Raw genomic sequence first — 16,745 nt, 5'->3', positions numbered from 1 at the left:
TACTGTATATATTTAAATATTCATCTCTGGTCATGAATGTACCACAGTAGTTAAAAGCACATCTGTATAAAAGACTTCAAATATGCAGATTCATGTGATTAATATTGAGATGGGCGTTAAAGCAGCATTTAAAATACAAACAGAATAAAACAGTGAATTTAAAATTCTTCACAGATTTGTTCTCGAGTCAAAGAAACTCATACTTGTATGTCACAAGGGCATGATAGCAGAAAACTAGCAGAAAGAACTAGGTGGGTTGTGCTAGCATGGATTTGAAAAAAACAGAAGAAAAAAGCAGGTCAAATGAATGTTTCAGTCCCACTCAATCCCTAGTAATTCACAGCTTACATCCCACAGTTTCCGTGCCGTCTCCTCATTCCGTCCCTGAGGGGCCACAAAAGCAGGGGCACAATCACTGTGTGGGAGAGACAGAGAGAGAGGTTTAATAACATGCCATTACCTGAGAAACTATGGATGATTTTTAATTTTAATCGGTCTTAACATAAAAAGAAGACTTGGAATATAGGGAATGTATTCACATGTTCACCCCAAAATTAAAATTCTGTCGTAATTTTCTCATCCTCATGTTGTTCCAAACTTGAATGACACTGTGCAACACTAAAAAAGATACTTTGAGAAATGTCTCAGTGTTTTTAATTAAATTTTGTCCAGACAGTAGATGTCATTGGCAACCAAAGCAGAGTATCACGACACATGTATGTAAACAAGACCAGCACATGCGTGTTCAACCAAATTCCCTTCAAGGCATTCTATAGTCTTTGGTGACACATTTTGGGTATTCTATAGTCTTCTATAGCCGCAACAGACAGGATAAGGCAGAGAAGAATTGTTGAATAAAGTAGTTATTTTTGGAGTTATTTTGCGCACAAAAAAATATTCTTGTAGGTTCATAAAATTACGGTTGAACCCCTGATGTCACATGGACTATTTCACCGATGTCCTTGCTACGTTTCTGGACCTGGGAACATTTCAGTTGCGTTGCTGTCTATGAAGGGCCAGAAAGCTCTTGGATTTCATCAAAAAATCTTCATTTGGATTCCGAAGATGAACAAAGGTTTTAGGGGGTTGGAATGAAAGGCGGGTGAGTAATTAATGACAATTTTCATTTTTAGGTGAACTATCTCTTTAAACTGTAACCTATTCTAAAGTGTGCTGTACCTGAAATGTTTGCCTGAGATTGACTGGAGCTCCTCAGCGATGGAGCAGTAGACAGACGTCTGAGCTCCTTCCTTCGGGGTCTTCAGGAACATTGAGAAGACAGCAAACAGCAGCGACATTGCAGTAGAATGACGCACCAGCTCTGACCTCACCGTTCCCGGGTGCACAGAGTTCACAGTCACGTTTGACCCTGATGAAATACAAGTCAAATTGACATCTTCTACAAGGCGGGATTCCACTTTTCTTTGTAGATTCTTGTTTGATGTGCAGCAGTACTCACCTTGGAGCCTGCGCGCTAGCTCGCGTGTGAAAAGCACGTTAGCCAGCTTGCTCTGGCAGTAAGCAAGGCCACTATTGTAGCTGCCCTGACTTTGCAGGTCATGGAATCGAATCCAGCCGAAGTTATGTGCCAGTGAAGAAACGACCACGATTCGTGAAGGAGCACTACGCTTTAGCAGACCAATGAGGACATATGTGAGCAGGAAGTGGCCTGAATGAAAAGAGGTGCAGAAATGAATTGTCAAAACTTATTTTTGTATATTTATGGGCTAAATTAATATTTATTCATATTTTGAACTAAACGTTTTGTACATTTTTAGTTTTATTTTAGTGCTGTCAAACGATTAATCGCATCCAAAATAAGTTGTTTACATGTTTACATAATATATGTGTGTATTGTGTATATTTATTATGTATATATAAATGCGCACATAATACAGCATTTATTTTGAAAATATTTACATGTATATATTTATATTCACATCATTTATATCATATACTGTATAAATATATTTAATATATAAACAGCATATTTTTCTTAAATATGCATGTGTGTGTATTTATATATTTATAATAAATATACACAGTACATACACTATGTAAACAAACTTATTCTGGATGCGATTAATTGCGATTAATCGTTTGGCAGCACTTTTTCTTTTTTATATATAATTTCATTTCTAATAAGCTTTAATTTTATTTTAGCTTTGGTTTCAGTAATTCATCTTAAACTTGTTTTGTTTCAGTTAGTTGCCAAGGCAGGTTTTTCATCTAATATTTTATTTTATTTCAGCTCTATTTCATATAACAAAACATTTCAATTTTTAATTGTTTTAGTTAACATAAACAACACAGGAATTTGTTAACTTCTAAACTTATTTTTTCTCCTGATATATTATTAATACCATGCATAAAACGCAAGTAATCTCCAAGTGTACTCAAGTGTAATTTAATCTTTATTTCAGTAAACAAAAACAATTTCATAACCATTTTAGTTTGAACAGTAACAACACTGCATAACATCTAATTTAAGTGAAGACGTGAGTACATAGATAATTTACAGAAGATACGTAAACCCTTTTATTTGCCATATCTCCTGATTTTCTTAATACCATGCATAAAATGTGCCAATTAACTGACAGATTTTACCATAATGTGTCCTGAAATCATTCCTGACAGGTGTGCGGCCTTTGCTTTCTTGTTTTTGACAGTAAGAAAAGCACTACCTGCTTGTGACAAAATTCAGTCTGCTGACATGTATTAATATAAATATAAGTATTAGTCACACTTACCCAAATGATTGACCCCAATATGCATTTCAAAGCCATCGACTGTCTTCATATAAGGACACATCATGATACCGGCATTATTGATGAGTATGTGCAGGTGATCAACCTCTGAATGAAGACACAAAAGTCATTAGGTGTAAACTCAAATATCTAAGACTTTTGTATCTTGGTTGTTGCTTGCATTGCATTGGATACCATAAGGCAATACCTCGCAGGAATCTCTGAGCGAAGGCTCGGATGGAGCAGGTGTCGGACAGGTCCAGCTCCCTCACCTCCACTTTAGCTCCACCCACTCGTATACGGATCTCTGTTGCAGCCTCTTCGCCCTTCTCCACATCACGACACGCCAGAATCACACGTGCACCTGTCAGCAAACAGAACTGAAGTGTTATTGTGTATTCAAATTTAATTATTAAAATAGTTTCATTAGGCATTTCTAAAGATGTAAGGTATTTATTAAAGACTTTGAAGAGTCAGACAGACCCCGTGAGGCCAAATCTAAAGCAGTTTCCTTCCCGATTCCTGAGTTTGCTCCTGTGATCAAGGCAACTTTTCCATCTAACCGTGCTGTGCATCGACACGCTCCTCCTGCTGCATATTTTCTACACAAGCATTGAAATATATTATAAAGAGCATCACAGTAAGGCTGAAAACAGGTGAAAAGAATTCATTTATTCATGGCTGTCTGATTGGTCAGTTGAGGCGGTCAGGGTTCAAATATCTGAAGGAAGACCTAATCAACAGCTCATCCAGGAATCCATTCTGTCATTCCATGTTCTCTAGTTTTCTCTCTTTCAAGATTTTTATTTGTCACATACACAATTATACAGGGTATAACCAGCAGTGAAATGTAGGTAATTCTATGTATATTGAGAACTGTACTATAAATAACTGTATAACTGTACTATGTGTGTAATATAATCGTAGTATAATCATAGAAAAAAAAGTATTTTTTGTATTCAGTTTGATTATTATATAGTAATTTTATTTTTTTTCAGAACAGGCAGTCCTAAACAAGTATTCAGCCAACACTTCTAGCTGTCAAGGGATCCTTCCCACGCAGAAAGCTTCCCCCAAACCACTGGAGCCAATGACGCAGCGCCGTAACGCAGAGGGGCGGGACGACTCCGCCCAGGCTGCCATTCTATTGGTCGGTTTCTAGAGCAGCTCATGTCAAGTGGAGGCGGGACAACCTTCATCAAGACAGTGGCGAGAGAATTTACACTCGATAAATAAACTCGTGTTAAATGTAGAATGTGTTACCTGTTATTTAAAGGTCGTGTTCGGTTCGATTAACAGTTGTGACTATTTAACCGGATTTGAATGTAATTCATACTGCTCTGGGCTGTCCGCTTCAGTGGCTTTCTTTACATCCATAGACTGGGATTTCTGTCTTAGTCCCTCACGTCATAATTTTTCATCCCTTCTGCACATTATGCTCTTGTGAATGTATGAATCTTGTCTGACTGAATGCATGCATGCAGTCTTTTTTAAACGAATGAGGCTGAATAGCATAAATCTTTCTCGACAAAAAAGACAGAATTGCTTACCTGATTTGAGGAGAAAACAACCTTAAAATCAGCGCGACCACCCCTAAACTAGCAGCAATAACCACGAGCATAAGCATCATGAAACTGCCTGCTTTACTCCTGTCTGTCTCTGTCGGTGTGAAATGTGTTCAGCCTCCCACTCGCATCCACAGCTGTGATCCCAGGGAATGATGGGATTGTAGTTTCTGGACAACAACATAGTATGGATCTTCATGTCATGGATGTCATTCTTGTTAAACATTTATTTTATTTTAAAATTATTATTTTAGTTATATTTACTACATTTACATTTACTACTACATTTTTGTAATATTATTATATATATATTTTTTTTACGTCTCGTCTGTATGTGTGTGATTTAAAAAAAACGGCACTAAAGTGTGTTGCAAATGAATTTTATAATTTTTTTTCCAGGAACTAAAAACTAATATTAACGTCTATTATTTATTTATTTGAGTAAAGCCATAATATAATCTTAATAAGTCGTTTACTTACTTTACTTACTTTTGTCATTTAGTAGACGCTTTTGTCCAAAGCGACTTACAAATAAGAAAAAGTAACTAAAACTAAAAGTTACAACTCTATAAATACTATCTACCCACATATTTAAGAAAATAAATAAATTAAAATTGACACATGCATATAACATTTCGTTTATGCAAGTTAATTACAGATATGTGATGTCACTCAGATGAAGAGTAGATTGGCCGATCATATTTCCAAAACCTGCTTATTTGGGTTTGTTGGAAAATGTAAACTACAGATCCCATAATGTATTTATGACGCAAGCTGTCCATATCCTTGCCCTCTTGAACAGTCCACACGTTTGTTAAATTTAGCAATATGAGGTATCATAAAGTATAAATAATACACATAAATATTATAATATAACTGCATAGTAGGTGTTTATATATTTTTTTAAATAACGTCTTGGGTCTTTTTCCCTCTTTTTGTTTTCAGGCAAAAACAAAGCCAACTATAATCACGAGGTCCGACAAGGAAGCGTCTGCTACTGTTCCGAGGATCTGCTTGAAAAGCCGATTATTCTCACTATTTACAGACGACAACAAACGCCAAATTGCTTTTCTTTTATTATCTTCACATTGACTTCGAGAACTATCGTTTCTTTGCTTTAGGCTTCGATATAATCGCTCCAATATGTCTTCTGAGGAGTTTGAAAAGCTGCATGAGATGTACAGATCGCTATATGATGAAGTGAAGTTGATGCCTGACCGAGCGCAGAGGTGCCAGGGAGGTAAATTAACTCTTTATATCTATAACTCAACCATGACAGCAGGATTTGACGTTTCAGATGTGTATATTGTTCGCTTTGTGGACGCACAGAGAGTATTCAGACAGTTGAGTGCATATCAGAGTGTAGGACAGAAACACGGTTTTGGTATTTTTTTTAAGCCTAAGTTTTTTTTTATTTTCAAACTTTTTACTCAATTTCTTTTAACTCAATATTATTATGCCGCCTTAAAAGGCTACAGATTCAACATTATGAGCCAATGTCAGTCTCAGTGTAATCTGCATTGTGTTATTATGGTATTAGTGATATATAGTAAATGTCAACACATTAATGAGATTAATAAATTTAGTTTTTTTTGTCCAGAGGAAAGGAAGAGGATTGTCAGGGACTTTGATGAGCGTGTTTCAGAGGCTGAAGAAATGGTAAGTTAGTTGTCGGTCTGGATTGACACTACTAGTTGAAAGCATAGGTTGAAAGTTTGGACACATTCTTAAAATTATGATTATCAGGCTTAGAAAAGTCAAGTGAAAATTTCTATAGTAATTTGTAAACTTCTGAAATCCTATATAAATAATTGGCTAGGAATTGTTATTTGGCAGTGCAATCTCTCTCTCTCTCTCTCTCTCTCTCTCTCTCAATTCAATTCAATTCAATTCAATATTGCTTTATTGGCATGACTGTAAAAAATACAATATTGCCAAAGCTTGAAATATAATAACAATGAAAATATAAAAATAACAGAATTAAAACATTATAACAATATAAACTTCAATAAACATTTTAACAAATAAGAACTTGTGTGAACATTTCATACCACAGTGTTTAGCATATAAACACACAGGCTGAGGGTCACTGTGGTAGACAGTAGGGAAACACACTGAGGTCAGACATAATACATTATCTATCTATCTATCTATCTATCTATCTATCTATCTATCTATCTATCTATCTATCTATCTATCTATCTATCTATCTATCTATCTATCTATATCTCTCTCTCTCTCTCTCTCTCTCTCTCTCTCTCTCTCTCTCTCTCTCTCTCTCTCTCTCTCTCTATATATATATATATATATATATATATATATATATATATATATATATATATATATATACACACTCACCTAAAGGATTATTAGGAACACCTGTTCAATTTCTCATTAATGCAATTATCTAATCAACCAATCACATGGCAGTTACTTCAATACATTTAGGGGTGTGGTCCTGGTCAAGACAATCTCCTGAACTCCAAACTGAATGTCAGAATGGGAAAGAAAGGTGATTTAAGCAATATTGAGCGTGGCATGGTTGTTGGTGCCAGACGGGCCGGTCTGAGTATTTCACAATCTGCTCAGTTACTGGGATTTTCACGCACAACCATTTCTGGGGTTTACAAAGAATGGTGTGAAAAGGGAAAAACATCCAGTATGCGGCAGTCCTGTGGGCGAAAATGCCTTGTTGATGCTAGAGGTCAGAGGAGAATGGGCCGACTGATTCAAGCTGATAGAAGAGCAACTTGGACTGAAATAACCACTCGTTACAACCGAGGTATGCAGCAAAGCATTTGTGAAGCCACAACACGCACAACCTTGAGGCGGATGGGCTACAACAGCAGAAGACCCCACCGGGTACCACTCATCTCCACTACAAATAGGAAAAAGAGGCTACAATTTGCACAAGCTCACCAAAATTGGACGGTTGAAGACTGGAAAAATGTTGCCTGGTCTGATGAGTCTCGATTTCTGTTGAGACATTCAGATGGTAGAGTCAGAATTTGGCGTAAACAGAATGAGAACATGGATCCATCATGCCTTGTTACCACTGTACAGGCTGGTGGTGGTGGTGTAATGGTGTGGGGGATGTTTTCTTGGCACACTTTAGGCCCCTTAGTGCCAATTGGGCATCGTTTAAATGCCACGGCCTACCTGAGCATTGTTTCTGACCATGTACCCATCCTCCGATGGCTACTTCCACCAGGATAATGCACCATGTCACAAAGCTTGAATCATTTCAAATTGGTTTCTTGAACATGACAATGAGTTCACTGTACTAAAATGGCCCCCACAGTCACCAGATCTCAACCCAATAGAGCATCTTTGGGATGTGGTGGAATGGAAGCTTCGTGCCCTGGATGTGCATCCCACAAATCTCCATCAACTGCAAGATGCTATCCTATCAATATGGGCCAACATTTCTAAAGAATGCTTTCAGCACCTTGTTGAATGAATGCCACGTAGAATTAAGGCAGTTCTGAAGGCGAAAGGGGGTCAAACACAGTATTAGTATGGTGTTCCTAATAATCCTTTAGGTGAGTGTATGTGTATATATATATATATATATATATATATATATATATATATATACACACACACACACACACGTGGTCAGAATTGTTGGCACCCTTGGTAAATATGATCAAAGAAGGCTGTGAAAATCAGAATCAGAAAGAGCTTTATTGCCAAGTGTGTTTGCACACACAAGGAATTTGTCTTGGTGTTATGAGCTACCAGTACAGAAAGTACAAACATAGTGCAGACAACATATAATTAAGGTGATAAAGAACACTAAAAATATGTGCATTGTTAATCCTTTTGATATTTTATTTAAAAAAATCTAAGATTTCATTGGAGAATAAGAATTTAAAATGGGGTGTAATATCATTATGAAATAAATGTTTTTTCCACAGTTACTGGTACCCATAGAAATTCTTATGAGTAAAGTATCTTTGAAGTATATTCCCATTCATATTCACAATTCTGAGCACTCCAGGGTGATTATGAACATGAAATTATCCAGCCATGCCTTCCTGTTTCACAGAATCATCCATCACAATGAGAAAAACCAAAGAATACATTTCTGATGTGCAGCAAAAGAAAATTGAGCTTCACAAATTAGTGAAGTAGCTTTAAGAAAAGAGCTAGAGTAGTGAAAATTCCCATATCCACCATCAGGGCAATAATTAAGAATTTCCAATCAACAGAAAATGTTATGAAACTGCCTGGAAGAGGACATGTGTCTATATCGTCCTAATGTACGGTGAAAAGGAGAGTGGTTAAAGACTCTCCAAGGACCACAGCTGGAGAATTGCAGAAAAAGATTGTGTCTAGGGGTCAGAAAATGATCAAACAGCACCTACATCACCACATGTTGTTTGGGAGGGTTTCAAGAACAAAATCAAGAAAAGAAAATGCTTTCACCAAAAAAATATTTACCAAGGGTACCAACAATTCTGACCACGTGTGTATAAATATTAAATGACATTTGATTTGCCAGCTGTCATTAGCTTTAAGCAATAGTTAACGATGGGAAACTTTCATGATATTCTGTCATTAAAATATTTTGGCATTGACACAGTTCTGTGACCACCTTGATGACATTTACATTACATTTTCAGATGCTTTTATCCAATGCGACAATCAAATGAGGAAAAATAACAAGCAATTGATCACAAAGCCAACTGTATTCATAGTAGTTTACCATGCCAAGTTTATTAGAAATATAGATGAGGAAACAAAATTGTGATGGTCTCAGCAGATTGGGTTCAGGTTGATAGCTCATTTAACCAGAGCAGAGCAGAGAAGGTGAAGGTTTGGAATGATTTGCATTCAGTTTGTGTTTCATTTGAATTATAGACTATTGTACTATCGACTTTTAGACACCAGGTGGCAGTAGTGCTTCAGACAACCTTTGACGGTCTGCCTTGTTAGGACATAAAATCCAGTCAGTGTTAAGTATTTTGAATCAATCACATTGGCTGTACAAGTTACTATTGTTGCATTGTACTGCTGTTATATTGTATATGACATTACTGTTATAAAAATGTGAAATTTAAGTATATGCAACTGCAAAACAATTACACAGGACATTTGCTCATTCATTTTATTCTATCTTGCACTATTCTGTTAAAAAATCTGGGGTCAGTGAGATTTTTTTCAAAGAATTGAATGCTTTTATACAGCAATAATGCTTTAAATTGATTAAGAATGGACAGTAAAGACATTTATAATGTTATAAAGAATTTATTTATTTTTGTATATTTTTATCAAATAAATGCTGACTTGGGTGAACATAAAAGACTTCTAAAAAACATAAAAAACCTTTTTGACCCCAGACTTCTGAACGATACATGAGAACCGTCTGTCTGCCTCTTCTGAGTTTATCAGTGAATATGTGAAGTCTCTCCCAGCTTCAGGGCATGGAACAGGATCTGTTTGGGGCTCCATCATCCTTCAGAACCCCCATGTCAACAAACATTCGACTGTACCGGCGAGACCTGGCCAAACTGCAGAGAGAAATACGCCTCTCAACAACACCAGGGTTTTCTAGTCACATTGGAGATGGCAGACAAGGGATTTATGCCGCTCAGAATGACCAGAGTGTGAGTTGCGTTTAACCAGACCTTCACTAAAAGGAGTAGTCTGTCTGTCTATCTATCTAGTCAATAATGAAAATTCTGTCATGAATTACACACACTCGGGTACATTTGAAAAGGTTATGGTTAGGAGATGACATTGTTTTCTCTGGAACACAAAATGTTTCATGGTGGAAGAAGGGTCCAACATTGAGGCCAAGCAAATGATGACAGATTTCTGTTTTGGTTGTACTGACCCTTTAAAGACAGCAGAGAACACATTTATATAATGAGGAACTGAGAAAAGACTAATTTGATCATCTTTGATTTGATTTACACAGAAAACATTTGTCTTTTTGCGGCTGTTGTGTTTGATTTCAAGCTAAATTTACGCTTTCTTGGTCACGACTTGCTCAATTGCACAATGATGATTTCTAGAAATGTTCTACATCTTTCTAGTTCTCATCCAGCTAGAAATGGCTACAAACCAACCCCCCTTTTACACCACCACAAAAGGGTATTCCTACAGGAAGTACGTTGATGTGTTGATCTCTATGTTCCCTGTGTGTTTTTTAATGACACACCTTTAAAGTTGCTTGCATTCCACAAGTTGCGTGATTCACAGTAACAGCCTGCTCACCTCAGGCTACAGGTATTGCTGTTATGAAGCAGGTTGTGAGTGATTCAGGCTGCTAACGTGCCAATCTCTGTTTAATAACGGTGCTACATTTTGAGGGGTTGTAATCTGATGTGAACTGATATCAGACATTGAGTGTAGATTTTTTTTGTATTGTTTGATTGAGGTGAGTCATAAATATGCATTCAAAATAACTGTCAATCTATTTATTAATAAATTCAATTTAAGCTTGTTTATATAGTGCTTTTCACAATATATACACCACCAGTCAAAAGTTTTTGAACAGTAAGATTTTTGTCTTTTAAAGAAGCCTCCCCCCCCAAAAAAAGCTTTTTATTTCAGATAAATGCTGTTGTTTTGGATCTTTCTATTCATCAAAGAATCCTGAAAAAAATGTACTCAACAGTTTTAAATATTGATAACAATAATAAAAAATGTTTCTTGAATAGCAAAAATCAGCATATTAGAATGATTTCTGAAGGATCATGTGACACTGAAGACTGGAGAAATGATGCTGAAAATTTAGCTTTGATCACAGGAATAAATTACATTTTAAAATATAATCAAATAGAAAGCAGTTATTGTAAATAGTAAAAATATTTCACAATATTACTGCTTTTGCTATATTTTGGATCAAATAAATGCAGGCTTGGAGAGCAGAGGAGAATTCTTTAAAAAACATAAAAAATCTCACTGTTCAAAAACTTTTGTCTGGTAGTGTATTGTTTCATGTATTGAGTTAAGTAGACACAGCAAACGTATTTCAAAGATTACAACTTATGCTTATAATGATTACAGGGATAATATTTCACAGTTGTGTGTATTGATCAAAAGTTTCAGTATTATGTAATTCTAAAAAATAAAACTGGTTATCTAGGATCTAAAACAGATCCACCCGGTTTGCCATAAACACACAAAACACTGCTCAACAAACAAAGATGCATGTAGAATTTTTTTTTTTTTTTCTCTCTGTTGCATACGCACAAGGTTGCCTTGAGCAAGGTCATGCATTATGTCCCAAGAGTCCTGTTTCTAAACTCTTTGAAACTGAGGAAGTGAAGATCATCAGAAAGACCTGAAAAGAAGAGAATATACTTCCTTTTGAGTGGACATTCATGAGTATTTGTGTGTGTGTGTGTGTGTGTGTGTGTGTGTGTGTTTGAGCACTTGATTTTGAAGTGTCTTTCTTCAGTAAGACATTCTAGACAAGATAAGTTTTGAACCACACCAATCAGCACTGAGATAAATGACAGCATTACATAATTTGAATCCAAGCCAAAAAAGTATTTGAAAATCAAACAACAGTACAAAGACTCATACCCATGATGCATTGTGAATAAAGTAAATGAACCAAGAACAAGGATGCATTATATAACTATTGGATTATTTTGTTATGGCGTGTTAGATGATGTTCTTAATTACACTATATAAGTTTATTATAATTTAAAATTTCTATATATATTTTTTTTTATTATTATTATCAATGTATCTATAATTATCTTTATCCTTTTATCTATGTGTATATAAAGATAAGACGTGTCTGGTAGTGCAGCTCTGGTTCTTTCCATGATAAATGCCAACGCTTCATAATATATTTTCACTCCCTTGCCTGAGTGCCAACTACACTTTTTGACTGTTATGAATTTCACTTTCCATTCAATAAAAAAATTGAAACACAAAAATGAAAATTGTGCTCTGTTAAAGTAATATCTATATTTCATGTCAGAAATTATGAGTGAATATGGTTTACACTGGTTTTATAACTGAGTATGCTGCAGGTCTTAGTTAAACAGTGATTAATTTTTGAATTTTTGTTTGTTTTTGCAGACTCATCTGCAGTCTCAGCGTGCTTTGCTTATCCAGGGGACAGAGTCTCTAAATAATGCGTCAAAGAGTATTGAGCGAAGTCAACGGATTGCGGTAGAGACAGACCAGATTGGCACAGACATCATCGAGGAGCTTGGAGAACAGAGAGAACAACTGGACCGCACCAGAGACAGAGTAAGAGAGAGATATCTAGACCAGCGCCCATTGTTATCATTGTTGAACAAATAGATAATAAACTGCACAAGCAAAATGTCTACAATAAATTCACTTCTTCTCTTCCTCTGCTCTTACCCTCCCAATGTCTCTGCTCTTACACCATCATCAGTTGGTTCACACTGGCGAGAACCTGAGCCGCAGCAGGAAAATCCTGCGCGCAATGTCCAGACGGTGAGACATTTTACATCACTAGAATTGTTTCCAAATCTCTTTCTGAGAATATACTGTGTCAAACATCCCTCCTTCCTGTCATTACAGACTGGTGACAAACAAACTGCTACTATCAGTCATTATCATCATGGAGCTGGCCATCTTGGCAGGAGTGGTTTACTTGAAGTTCTTTCGCAATTAAGCAATGAGACACACAAGACTGTATAAGACTTCACCGTTCCCTCTTCTTATTTCTGATGATCACGGGTGTCTGGCTCAATGACGGTATGCTGGATGCTTTTGTGACACTGAGTGTCACATGGACGTGTATGGGTGGTTATTTTAAGTGCTAAACTGTATTAGCGTAAGTACTGCTCTCAGGGTGAAAAGAAGATGGTGACCATGTCACATTCAGACTGCTGGAGGAAAAGGACCTGTACAAAGATGGCATGATGGGGTTACTCCCTCCTTAGCAGTCTTGAACAAGGTGCCATATCTAGTAGATGTATGGATGGACAGTGTAAACAGACAAATCCAGCAAAAGGAGTGACAAATAATATATATGCAACCTGTCTGCATTTTTACACACCTCAATCATTTTAAAGTGATGGATCACTCAAAAATTATAGTTCTGTCGTCATTTACTTACACTAATGCCGTTCCAAGGGAAAAGTCAATGGGGTCCAAAACAGCACTGGACCCTGCTGACTTTCATTGTATGGACAAAAATTAATTCTTCAAAATATCTTCTTTTCTCACAGGCTGGGAGGCATGAGTAAATCATGACAGATTTTTCATTTCTGAGTGAACTGTCCCTTTCAACGAAATGATCTTGACAGAATTACATTGTGTAATAGACTTTTTTGTGACAAGTGTTAACGTGGCATTAAAGGTAGCAGATCTTGGGTTTCGTTCTAGCAAATGGGTGTGTTTTCCTTTTAGCTTTTCCTCCAATCAGTCAAAACATTGCTGAGTGTACTCCAGGTCGAGAGAGTGACAGCTATAAACATGCACGTCACTTGCTTCACAAGCCCTGGTTGGAAGAGAAAGGGGTGTGTTTAGCCTGTCAGATACGGGGGCAGAGATTACTGTAAACATGATTGAGAATAAAGTGACACCAACACCTGCTATAGTGGAAATACCAGTGTCCAGGGCTATCAGGTCACCTTGACATACTGACTTTTTGCCAGCTGACTGATGGCATTTCTAGTCATGTTAGGGCAAAACAGCAGAAGTGTCAGTGGAGAGCAGTTAAACACAGTTGTGTGTTTGTGATTGATCTGAGGTGTGAGCAGGTTATTCACCTGCTATACATTGTTTATAATCCCCATCACATTCTCCTGACGTTATGCTGTCGTGATGGGATTATATGTGGGGAGTAGCATCAGTTGTTGTCTGAGTTATTAATTTATTTGTATTATTTATTAGTGTCACTTACTAATAAATTACAAGTGAACGTTGCTGTTACTAATACTTAAGTTGAATGATTTGAGCAATTAAACTTTAGTAATAAATTAGTTTACTAATCAAATTAGTACACCTAGGTGTGTCGAAACCTAAAAAGTTTCCACATTGTTTTATAGGTGTCTGAATAGCCTTCCAATGAAGTGAGTATTAAATTAAGATTAATCCCTAATCTAAATGTTCGTTTTGTTAAAATTACAAAATTAAATGATTAATTAAATGTGAAAATTTAAGTACGATTATAAGGTCTGCATATCTTCCAAGTACTTTGTATTTTAATGTAAATACTTTTTATTAAATATTAATGGATGATTACTTAGCCTAACTGATTAAAAACTGCTGATCAAACTTACAGTTTTAGTGTTTGATATTTTTTAGCGTCCACCGAAAAATAACCAAACATAACTTCTCATTCTAAACTGAGATATGTATGTAGGGATTAATGGTGGAACATATAAGTTTTGGGAAGGTTACTATGGAAATGTAATAGGTTACAGATTACAAGTTGCCCTACTTAAAATGTAACAACCTGTGTAACTTTTCAATTACTTTAATAAAGTACTGTAACTGATTACATGTGATTACTTTTCTGAATTTCTAATGTTTTCAACTGTTAATCACTTTCAAGCATGTAAACCAGACAGGGTTAACATTACAGTAGACCTCAACACTGATTACTGACAGACTTTCAAAATCCATCACTTGAATTAAGATTATAATATATTAATTTTAAAGGAGACATCGGATGCAAAATATCTTCATTTGCATATAAATGTGTCTTAGCAGTGTGTGGACACAACCACCCTACAATGAAAAAAAAAAAGACAAATTTTTTATTCCCCCAAAAACCTAAACAGTCTCAATTATCAAGCCATTTTGATTTTTGAGTGAATAACCAGTGCTCTCTTCCACCTTCAATACCACGACTGAGTTGAGACCCTTGAGCAAGGCACCAAACCCCCAACTGCTCCCCGGGTGCCGCAGCAATATGGCTGCCCACTGCTCCGGGTGTGTGTTCACTGCTGTGTGTGCACTTGGATGGGTTAAATGCAGAACACAAATTCCGAGTATGGGTCACCACACTTGGCCACAAGTCACTTCAGTTTCACTAAATTTGTTAATGTCTGGCTGCGCAAATCATTTTACTCCAGACTGTTTTCTGAATGAGGGACCATTCAAGGCAGGTTTTGTTAAAAAGTTCAAACTCAAGGATGGATCAGTACCCACTGTTCATGATCCAGCTGCACCTCCAGAAGAAGTAAGTGTCACACTTTTTATTTTTTATGACTATTTGCGAATCACCTTTGCTCTTCCACAAAAGAGAGGGGAGGGGTGAGAAGAGCTCATTAGCATGTAAAGAGTTATGCATGGAAATGATTCCCTGTGAACAGAGCTGTTTTTGACAAGGTAAAAAGGGTGTTGTTTTACACGACCACTGAGACCATTTCAAGAATACCCTAAAGAATCATACCAACTTGTTGAAAATGGGCATTCAATGTCCCCTTTGAAGCACAGCCACCACAATATCAGACTTACTTTAAACTCATTCTGAGGTTAAATACAGATTTAAAATCATAACAAGAAATAGATTAATAGCTATGATACTGTGTTTTGAAATCAAATCTTTTCATAGCTATGACGGGGAAACACTGGAATCTAACAATGCCTTAGAAAAAAACGCTAATCTTAAAAAAATAAAGCAGATCCATAAAGCCATATAGGAAATATGAGTTATCGGATAAGCATGTTATAAACTTATGAAACATTGGTGTTTCATATTTTAGAGCAGTCACTGCAATTTATGAAAGAAAGCAATCAAATCTGTATGTGGGAGTGTTAGTGGAAAAAATCCCCTTTGTAATCCTTAACATTTTCATAAGTAACTGTAATTTAATTGCACATTTTTTCTTAGTAACTGTAACTAATTACAATTACTTTTATTTTGTAATTAAATTACGTAATTCCGTTACATGTAACTATTACTCCCCAACACTGAACATAGTTACAGGCCTAGGGAATTGGGGGGGCAGGAATCCGATTTCAAATGAGGACTGAAGCAGTGACTTAGACAAGGGGCCCAGAATCCCTAGGGGCCTATTAAGAGATAAGAGTCCTTTTAAACTCTGACAACCCCTATTTAACTGGCAGCCTAACTTTCCAGTTTTTACTGACTTTGCAAAATGGTGAGCCATTCTAAGGTGGCTTAACCCCGTCTGCCACAGGTTGTCCAGATGAAGGCCAATAGCAGCCACATAGCAAGAAAAATTGGTTATTCCAAATCTGTGATTTCTCGAATATTGCATTTTTACAATGTCACTAACTCATTTAAGGCAGGTCATCCGCAAAAGACAAATGCACGAGAGGACAGGATAATGCAGAGAATCGGTTCAACACTGAAGATGGAATTGCTCACCAGTTCAGCGCTGAACAGGGTAAGGATCTGTCTTGCCATACAGTGTCTCGAGAATTTGGACTGAAAGCCCACTCTGCAAACCTTTCTTCAGCAGAAAGAATCAAAAGGCTAGACTAACCATTGCTGAGGAGCATACTGTGT

General features: G+C 36.5%; 2 protein-coding genes across 3 annotated transcripts; one reads left to right on the top strand and one right to left on the bottom strand.

Annotated features, from left to right (window-relative positions):
- Window positions 1-4,410, bottom strand: LOC306882372 (retinol dehydrogenase 12-like). Its single transcript, XM_079436947.1, has 7 exons — window positions 4,298-4,410; window positions 3,231-3,349; window positions 2,956-3,111; window positions 2,751-2,855; window positions 1,460-1,669; window positions 1,180-1,369; window positions 1-415 (listed from the first exon to the last, which is right to left on the bottom strand). The coding sequence occupies exons 1-7, from the start codon at window positions 4,375-4,377 to the stop codon at window positions 313-315; spliced, it is 963 nt and encodes a 320-aa protein (XP_079293073.1). The 5' UTR covers window positions 4,378-4,410; the 3' UTR covers window positions 1-312.
- An 865-nt stretch (window positions 4,411-5,275) lies between these two features.
- Window positions 5,276-13,855, top strand: LOC306881990 (vesicle transport through interaction with t-SNAREs homolog 1B-like). 2 transcript variants are annotated; one of them, XM_079436401.1, is made up of 6 exons: window positions 5,276-5,552; window positions 5,913-5,971; window positions 9,733-9,924; window positions 12,362-12,535; window positions 12,687-12,748; window positions 12,836-13,855. In XM_079436401.1, exons 1-6 carry the CDS (start codon window positions 5,456-5,458, stop codon window positions 12,927-12,929), a joined length of 678 nt encoding a protein of 225 aa, XP_079292527.1. In that variant the 5' UTR covers window positions 5,276-5,455; the 3' UTR covers window positions 12,930-13,855. The 2 variants fall into 2 exon arrangements, with proteins under 2 accessions (XP_079292527.1, XP_079292528.1); XM_079436402.1 differs by having other exon boundaries at window positions 9,723-9,924; window positions 12,836-13,646.
- The last annotated feature ends 2,890 nt before the right edge of the window (window positions 13,856-16,745 follow it).

Source organism: Barbus barbus (genome assembly GCF_936440315.1).
Source record: "Barbus barbus genome assembly, chromosome: 16".
Classification (NCBI taxonomy): Eukaryota; Metazoa; Chordata; class Actinopteri; order Cypriniformes; family Cyprinidae; genus Barbus; species Barbus barbus.
The sequence above is the reverse complement of the archived record's forward strand: the minus strand, read 5'-3'. Positions and strand labels throughout refer to the sequence as shown.